The sequence below is a fragment of the Mustela nivalis genome (genome assembly GCF_964662115.1).
Source record: "Mustela nivalis genome assembly, contig: HAP1_SCAFFOLD_2054, whole genome shotgun sequence".
Lineage (NCBI taxonomy): Eukaryota > Metazoa > Chordata > Mammalia > Carnivora > Mustelidae > Mustela > Mustela nivalis.
Window position 1 is genome coordinate 63,697 of NW_028134610.1, and position 9,795 is coordinate 73,491.

At 38.9% G+C, this 9,795-nt stretch overlaps 1 protein-coding gene across 1 annotated transcript in view; it reads right to left on the reverse strand.

The window, feature by feature from the left end:
- The window catches only part of RIPK2 (receptor interacting serine/threonine kinase 2), a 30,271-nt gene extending 21,228 nt beyond the window's left edge, over positions 1-9,043 (reverse strand). Inside the window, exons 1-3 of the mRNA XM_082750895.1 lie at positions 8,566-9,043; positions 4,663-4,816; positions 2,441-2,596 (exon numbers count right to left, since the gene is read on the reverse strand). Of these exons, the coding sequence (XP_082607021.1) occupies positions 2,441-2,596; positions 4,663-4,816; positions 8,566-8,738 (483 nt within the window). The 5' untranslated portion in view covers positions 8,739-9,043. The remainder of the gene's footprint in view (positions 1-2,440; positions 2,597-4,662; positions 4,817-8,565) is intronic.
- Positions 9,044-9,795: the final 752 nt, after the last annotated feature.

A 9,795-nucleotide genomic window follows, 5' to 3' on the forward strand; every position in this document is an offset into this window, starting at 1 on the left:
TAAAGTGCTTAGGGACCAGGGAAATGACACTTCCATTCAAGTCTATATTCATAAGGTCATATTAGGAGTATTTTTTTTCATTGTGAGGATAAAAATTGAACAGAGGTTTAACACTAAAGCATCTGGATAGCACCTGCAATTAAAACAAATGTAATAAGGAAACTGGCTGAAGAACTAAGGATATTCAAAAGAGAGAGAAGGATAAAACACAAGTGTATATGAGGGACAGGGAGATTACAGCCATCTGCAAACACTGACAGGACCGTCATATGGAAAGTAGAATTGGACTTATTCAGTTTATCATAAAGAATAGAACTAGGACCCATGGATGAAAACAAAGGGAAGGCGTTTCAATTGATCATATAAGAAAATGTCACAATAATTTAAGTATGGATATTAAGACTCCCCTGTCATAGACTAACTGCCTTGGGAGACAAGGGACTATTATAGTGAGCATCCAGGGACTTACTGACCATTAAGGCACTTCCACCTATGTGGTTATAGGTGATATAATACATTGATGAGTTTCTTTTTTTAGTATTATTGAGATGGCAGCTTGCTTTTTTCCCTTTCCCCTCCCATTTTATTCTAGGGAGATGAAGTGCCTTTAACAGAGGTTTTTTTTTTTTTTTTTTTAACTTTTCTCACATTTTTTGTTTAATTTTTCTATTGTTCTAACTTCCCTGTTATTTTTTCTTTGAACATTTTTTGACATTTACAGTAATCTCCAATTACACATATTATTATAAGAAGTATAGCAAAATAACACAAAAATAAAGTGAGTTACATTTAGTATTAGTTACTTAGCAACTACTTTTTATTTGCTGCCATCAGATACAGGGTAAACTATGAAATCACTACTACATCTAGTGCCTTTAGGCACCTAAATCTTATGCTTTCTACAAAAGTTAATTCAAAGTGGATCCTAGATTTAAATGTAAAACATAAAAATCTAAAACTTTTAGAAGATAACACAGAAGAAAATCTTCAATGCCTATGGCTTGATGAAGGCTACTTAGATATGACAGCAAAGAATCACCATAAAGGAAAAAAAAACCCCGATAAATTGCACTTCATCAAAATTAAAACTTTTCTTTGTGAAAGATCCCTTTGAAAGGATGAAAAGAACAAACCACCAAAGGGGAAAAAATATTTGTGAACTACATATCTGATGAAGAACTTGTATCTAAAAATTTTAAAGAACTCTAAAAACCCAATAATAAAAATCCAGAGGTTCCTATTAGGAAATGGGCTTAAGACATGAAGAGACATTTCACTGAAAAGGATATATAGGTAGCAAATGAGAAAGTTTTCAACATCATTAGCCATTAGGAAATGGAATTAAGACTTTATGAGCTATCACTATATACCTATTACAGTGCTAAAATAAAAAAAATGTGACAATACCAAATGCTGGTCAGGATATGGAAAAGATAGGTCAATCATACATTGCTGGTAGGATGTACTAAGGTATAGCCCCTCAAAAATAGTTTGGCAGTTTCCTAAAAAACTAAACAAAACCTCATCCAGCAGTTGCACTCTTGGACATTTAGCTAATGGAACAAAAACTTATGTTCGTTCAAGAAGCTGCATGGGACTGTCTGTAGGAGTTTTATTGTAACTGCCAAAGACTGGAAAAAAATACAAATACCTTTCAGTTGGTCAATGATTAAACAATTTTGGTATACACATACCATGAAATACCATTTATCAATAGAAAAGAACCACTATTGATATAAGCAACAACTTGGATGGATCTCAAAGGTATTATGCTAAGTAGATAATGCTAATCTCAAAATACCACATACACGGTATGATTCCACTTATACAGCATTTTCCAAATGACAGAATCAAAGAGATGGAGAACAGATCAGTGGTTGTCTTTGGTTAGGGATAGTGGAAAGGGAGGAGATGAGTGTGAATATAAAGGGGTAGTATAAGTGATATATTTATGATGATAGAGTAGTGCTGTATCTTGCTTGCTGTGATGGTCACATATATGCTAAAGCAACCCAGAAACTATATACATGCATTGTACCAATGTCAAATTCCTGGACTTGAAATTGTACTGTGTTATTGTAATTATACGTGTAATTGAATTGTAATTGTATGTGTAATTGAAATTGTACATGTGATGTAATTACTGGTAGAAACTGAGCAACAGGCTCATGAACCTTCTTGTGTATTATCTCTACAACTTCCTGTGAATCTATAGTAACTGCAAAATCAAAAGAAAAAAAAGGCTTATTTGATAATTTCAGTTAAGGACATAATGACTTTGTATTTTGTACCATAATTCTATCTATCTCTGGGGCCTAGGAATATATAAGCCTCTGAAGAAGGACAATGAAGAAAAGAATTATAGGCTATGGAAAACAGGATATTAAATGGTTAGTTAGAGAAAAAACACAAAAAAGTCTTTAAAACCATAAGTAATTACCTTAACATGAAATTCATTATCCAATAAGATATTTTGAGTCTTTAAGTCATGATGAAGTAGAGGAGGATTCATATTGTGCAAGTAGTTTACACCCAGTGCAATTTCATGCAGGATGCGAAATCTCAGTGGCCAAGCAACATCAGGATATTCCGTTTTCTTCATATACATGAAAACAAACAAAATGAAAACTAAGTGACCATATTCACTAAATTTCCACTTAGAAAATTAAATATTCTATGCGGAAATACAGTATAAATAAAGGTCAGGACATATGTTCATTTTTATAGTATCATGGTATCAATTTGACATTATTTAACATCCATGTATATCTTAATTTCCTCAATTTTAGAAAAGATAATAATGACTTTATAGTACTGATACTTTCTTTTAGTTTATGTTAGTAATACAACTACATGATATTGGCTCTTCTTTCTTCATTTAACATAGTTTTCAATTTTTTTCTTCTTCTGTGTAATACCCAAACACTTGTCTATATTCACACCTATCTCTTATTCTATGGTTCATATGAAGTAACTTACCTGCACCCACCCACCCACCCACACACACACACACAGAAAATTTCTTTCTAGTACATACCAAACCACCAATTCAAAATTCATAATTTAAGTTTCCTATTGATATAAAATCATACCTTACTATAATAATCATTACATCAATTAAAATTATGACATTACATTCATTTATTAAGCATGAATATCCTATACTTCTTATCATATAATTTTTATATTCTAGCTTGAAAAATTAGTCCTTGGGAGTTTTGCCTTTGTGAAAGAGAAAAAGATCATCTTCATTTTTAAGTGTATACAATACAGATATATTTAAAATACAATGTGTTACATATCCTGGTACTTACAAGTGATATTCATCTGAACTATCTGAACATAAAAGTTAGTGTACCTTCCCAGGAGAATGAACATACTTAGAACAATTTCTTCTGAAAATTATGTAGTTCAAAAGAGACATAAGACCTCTGTGCAGTATAGTATCACATGGAGGCTTTTGATTGTGGAGACAGAGGTAGAAGAACACTCACTCTATATTATGATTCCTTCTAGGGGTTGGGAGTCCCTTGAAGGAGGCTCTTTAATTTCTAATGGGCTCCAATTTGGGGCATCAGAGTATCTAATAGGTACTGGGGCGTGAGAAGAAAATATCAGAATTTTTATTTATATTCATTTTTTTAAAAATGAAATTTTGCTTAAGTAATATTTGTATCTTGATTATTGTGTTAGTTATACAAATCTTATACACAGACATCAGTTACTATAATCTCTCCTTGTCTCAGGTGGTCTATCATAAATAGTGATATACTTTGAAATAAAGAAGAAGTCACTGCATGAGTGGCTGACAGTGGCACCCATTCTCTCTTATTGCTTACAGAACACTGTGATGTATCAGAATTTAGGAGCATCCCCTAACTGGATTATACAGATCACGTTACCAGGTTTTAACTAAACTAACACTCACAAAACAGACCAAGTGATTTAAAAAAGATTTCTGGAGAAACTGCAGGTTGCATACAGTATTAATAATATAAGCTCAAGCGAACAATAGATGATGAATACACACAATTTGAGACTAAGGATCCACAAATTTGCTTACTGATAAGAATGAGGGCCCATCCCTCCAGTTTGCTCACTGATGAGATTCACAGTCAAAGCCAGAGTAACTAGTACCTGGATAAAAAGGTAAATGGCTCATTCCATTGTCCATCATTGGAAAAACCAATATATTTGGTATTCAGAGACAGACTTAATTGACCTACCTATTCAGAACTTTATAAACTGGTATTATAAACATTTAATTTGAATCCTAAATTGTTTTTAACATAAAATAAAATCTAGCTTAACTAACAGGACAGTGTACAGAGCTTATCTCTGTAGTGTACAGGGTTTGTCTCTTCTCTCTGCCTCCCCTACCTCTGTATATATACATGTAGTTACTGGAATTCAGTTTAAACCTCAGGATCAATAACCTAAGCAAAAGAACTCCAGTCCCACAGAATGCAGGGCCTGAATCTCTGGTATTTTTAACAACACAAAAGAAGCCATAAATTGTCCAACTTTATCACTGTAATTGTTTTCCATTATTCTTCTTTTGACTCAACTACATCTCTCTAAATAATCTGATCATATGTAAAACCAAAACACCAGACAGCTTGAATAACAGAATTATAGCTACTAAAAATGCACAATACTTACCCTATGGAGGAGTTCATTTAATGATCCATTTGGCATATATTCCGTAACTATTCCCAAAAATTCAGGCTCATTGCAAATTCCCAAAATTGGAAGAATGTAACTAAATCTAGCTTTGTGTAAAATTTCAGCTTCTCTTAAAACATCATTTCTTTCACTAAAGAAATAAAATGTATAATTATTTCAAAGTAATGAAAAATATACAATGATCATGCCTATAACATTAAGATTAGATTGTTTCCCATTAATTGACCTCATGTAAATTATGCAACTTCTCTGTCCCTTAGAATCTTCATATTTAAAGTAGAAAATATCCACCCTATATACATTCCACAGGCCTGTTTAGAGACTATAATAACTTCTCTGAGCCACTGACAGAAAAAAGTGCTGTATACACAGATTATTATTATACTTTCCTGGGAATAAGAAAGAGCACAATATTTGAGTAAGTTTATAAAGTACATTGATAATAGAATTATTGCTGTTTGAATTAATTACAGTTTATGTTGTACTAGATTATATTTGATTAGAGTATTATACTAAATTTCATGGTTGCATACCTTGTGCATTTTTTCCAGACATTTAAATAATAAACTTAAATGCTATAGATTTAAATGACTATATGATAATAGTTGCATAAGAGTCAAAAATGCTTAGAAATTACACAATGGAACTCAGGAAAAGACTTCACCTTTCTCTCTCATCTGCATGTCCTTAGGACCTGAAACAGTACCCAGTACCTGGTAGAGATCTAATAGATATGTATCAAATGTATTCTAGGAAGTTACTAGTGAAGGTTGTGTTTGGAAAACGGCAGATTGTTTAATACGAGTCAGGATACCTAAAAGAGCATGTCAAAGGAATGAAGGTGAATAGGGTAGGCTAGAGCTTCATCTCAGAGCCCTAAAGTCAGTTAAGGATATTTACACTCTATTTGGTAGTTACCAAATTGTGACTGTATGTTTTTGAGAAGGGTAATGATATGAGCAGAACAAACTTTTAGGATTATTAACTTAGCAGAAGGATGTTGGATCAGCAGAAATGGGCAGAGTTTGAAAGTCAGGAATTAGAATATTACAATACTAATTAAAGATGTGAAGCAATGAGAGTCTAAATCTATAAAGGTCACAGTGAAAATGGAAAGAAAAACACTAGCTGAATAGAATGCCCAGGTGGTGGTAACTAAGATAGACATATTAAAAAAAAAAAAAAGAAAAAGCAAGGGAATTGGAGATATCACTGGTTTTTACCATGGACAGATGTGTTGGTAGCAGCAATAACAGAACAGAAAGTTTATTTGGTAAGCAATGATATTTATTGGGTAAACAATGATGATTAGTTGGTGCTTAAACCACTCAAGCTCTGGATGAATGTCTGTTGAAATAGGAAAACAACAGACATTCCACACCAGACTATGAGGTTTGCTCTAAAAGCAAACGAAAGGCAACATAAAGCAAAAATCTTACTTATGTTCTAAATAGATCATATATTTTTTCTGAAATTCAAGAGTTACAAGTGAACATAAAGTAAACACCTTTCTCCTTCTCCCTGTTCTTCAGCCGCTTAATACTTCAACTGTGAGGCCACCTATTATTCAGTTTATGAGACCTGTTTTAATTAAATTTACCTTCCCTAAATTGAAACAGCAAGAGATGGAGGTCAAATAGAACTACATCTTACTGTTAGCACTTACAGGGAGACAGAGAATGGACTTAAAGATTTCTGGATACACTGGAAAGAAAAAACAAAAACAAAAACCATAGAGAGAGCATGCTGGTGACGTCTCAGTGATATTTAATATACTTGTGCTATCTCTCATTAAGAATATCAGGCATTCTTCCTTCTACTGTGATCCCATTATGTGTCAGCCACTTTATATGTACTATCATCTGAAGACCAACACTCTAAAGTTGGTTACCTTAACACACTCTATATGAGGGCACTGAGGCTCAGATAAATAATTTTCTAATAGGCCAACATTAAGCGGCAGGTTTGGAGTCAGACTTGAATTGCAGTTGTGACACTCCAAAGCCTGTGTTTTTTCCTTCCATTGCTTGATCAAAGAAAGGAAAGGATCAAGGAAACTTCTTGAATTCAGATTTCAGGAGGACTGAGTGAATGGCAAAACAGAAAAAGCCAAAAATAAATAGGTCTAAAATGGATTTTATATTTTTAAAAACAAAGAAGTTAAATACAGCTTTCACAGATATAACACCAAAATACCCAAATCAAAATTTCAGTCACAAAACAGTTATGTCATCCACACCGTGTTTGAAAAACCAATCAGACACATCTACACGTAAAGTGGAGACTGTTGGGGAAGGGCCACTCATTGGGCAGAAGTCAGATTATAGGGAATGACTCACTGATCACTAAAATAAGAACGTGTAACTGCACATAAACTTATTTTCATCCAGATGGTGTCAAAGAACAATGCAAACCTTTTCCGCACCAGAGCCCATGTGCATGCATTTATTATTCCCACTTTATAAGTGAGGAAACAGACACCCTGTGAGTCAACTGCATAGCCTAGTTCTATGTTCAGATTCCATGAATACTGCTAATGTTAACATCTTAGGTAACAGGTGGGAGAAAGAACCTGATGCAGTAACGCCAGAGGGTTTAGCTTGTCCTTATGACATCTTTGACAACAGAATTTCCACCAATTTCCTTAAGAATTTTAGGTTATGAATATTGCTAATGAGAATAGAAAGGGTTAGAGGAACAGCCTCCAAAATGGGAAGATCAACTTGCTTTAGAATACCTAAAGGGTCCATTAGGGTTAGATATCCATAAATTTACATAGCTGATGCTAAAATATTTTCAGCCTTTCTAACTAACCACCACCCTTCAAACTTGACTACACATACATGTGCACATTCGCCCAGCACTTGCTCCACAGAACTCAAGGCCCATGTGAAACAGACACCACATCTTCTCTATCAGTAGATCTGGATTATGATATACAAAAAGTGGGAACACTCTCCAGGGGTGTCACAAATTTACTGTGAGATCTGCCCCCCCCCCCCCCCCCCCCCCGCCCAAGCCTGATAGCAAAACAGTAAAGGAAAGCTACAGGCAGATGAAAGGCCAGTAACATTGGCAGGGCTGAAGCTGAGGGATTTCTCTGACACTGGATACTAACAGCCTCTGACCAATCAGGCACCCAGCATGATAAATTCTGACATTAGATATAGGGGGAGGAGAGGAGAGTGTTGCAATCATGGATGTTAACTCACTAAGGACTGAATGCAGGGCCTAGTTAAACCTCTACTGGAAGGCAAATACACAAGACTAATGACTAGCCCCACTGACTGATACATTCGATCACAGGTCAATCAATGGTACAGGATTGAAATGTTTTTCTAGAAACAGAAACTAATACTAACTTTCCCTTAAAACCCAGGCAGTGCACGGAAATTGTGCAGGACGTGAGAGACATTAAAAAATTTCTGGTCTTAAGTTTAATTGTCTTCTGATTCAGTGTATTGTTAGCAAAATAATACACTTCTCTGGGGACAGGCTTCGCTGGGAGAGAGGCAGGAGAAACTGGACCAAATGGAGTCTGGTATCTAAACTTTCATGACCATACTTAATAAACCACAAACAAAACAAAAACAACCAAAGGCCCACACCGAAACACCCTGACTTTTGTGTCGGGAGAGAGGAAGCCCAGGAGTTAAGAGGGACGGAGAAGGGGAGGGCAGTGGAGAGAAGAGATGAGCAGAGGAATGCGAAAGGTGCATCTTGAGAGAAGCCAGTTCTCCCCACCATGCAAGCCCCCAGGCTTGAAGGGCTGCCCAGAGGTGACGAGAGGCGGGGCCGACCTCCGAGCGGAGCCGCCGTTTGGGATCCAGAGCCCGCTGGCCCGGGGCTGATGTTCGGGACTTCGCGGGGGTGTCCTACCTGTCCAGCAGCGGGGTGTGGATGTGCAGCTGCTTCACGGCCACCTGAACGCGCCAGTCTGCGTGGCGGGCGGACGACACGGTGCCTGAGGCGCCGCGGCTCAGGTAGCGCAGGTCGGCGAGCTTGTGGCAGGGAATGGTAGGCAGGGCGCTGCAGATACCCTCCCGGTTCATGGTCGCGAACCGCGCGGGCGCTCAGGCCGCGGGCCCGCTCTGGGTGTGCCCGGCGCTTCGGCGGTTTCCGGGGCTCGTCGGCTGCGCTCGGGCGCCCGCACCCGCCCCCCCTGTGCGGGAGCTGGAGCGGCCAGGCACTTCTCGCGGCGGGACACTAGGTCACGAGGCAGCCCATGCCACGCGCCAGCCGCTGCTTTTCTAGAGCCGGCGCGGACTTTTCTTTTCTGGGGACGGGAGTTTACTCTACCCGGGCTACGCGCAGAGGAGGAGCTTCCTCCCCAGACCCGGCCCTCCCAACCCGAGCCGGACGGTCCGGGCTCCTCCCTCCCGAAACTTCTCAGGCGACGAAAGCGGCGGACGCTGGGGCGGGGGAGAGGGGCCCCGGCCGGCGGCCCTCCTCACTGGCTCTCGGCTGTGCCCGGGTTTGTCCGCCTCGCGGCGCACCACCCACGCTCTGGGCGACACCCGCGGGGCTGAGGCGAGATTTAGGGATGGGAAAGGGAGTCAGGGACGCTTGTTTTCTCTTCTTTCCCCCCAACTTCCAGGTTTGGAAAAGTTTTCTCTGAGGGGGAAAAAAAAAAAAATCCTGTCAGCAGCCTGCTGTCCGATTTTGGTCAACGTGTTCCCGCACCACAGAGGAATCTCCTCTGAGCCGCTAGCCGTGGGGGAGTCTCCAGAGCGGGAGATGGAGGGCTGTGGGTGGGGGGCTGGGGGGGGTATGGGGTGAGGGTGGGGGCTCGGGATTCCCGACTCCGCGCCTGCGCGAGATGCGCTGTGAGGGGTGGGCGTGGTGGTGACTTTGAGAGCCCAGCACCCAGGCGCCTAGGGAGTCAGGTAGGGTGTAAATTAACCTGCCTACCTGGACTTCCATCATCCCTCACTGCCAGGTGAGTAGGAGTGAGAGGTGGATGATGAACCCTGTCAGAGTCTGACTCTGTTAAGAAGTGTTGGTGTTTAGCTCCTGTTCGTGCTCCTCTGCTCTTCCCTTTTGTGTCCTTAACTATTTGGAGACTGAAAAATAAACTTGAAAGGAATCAGTCCCTCTGATTCCAGGTAA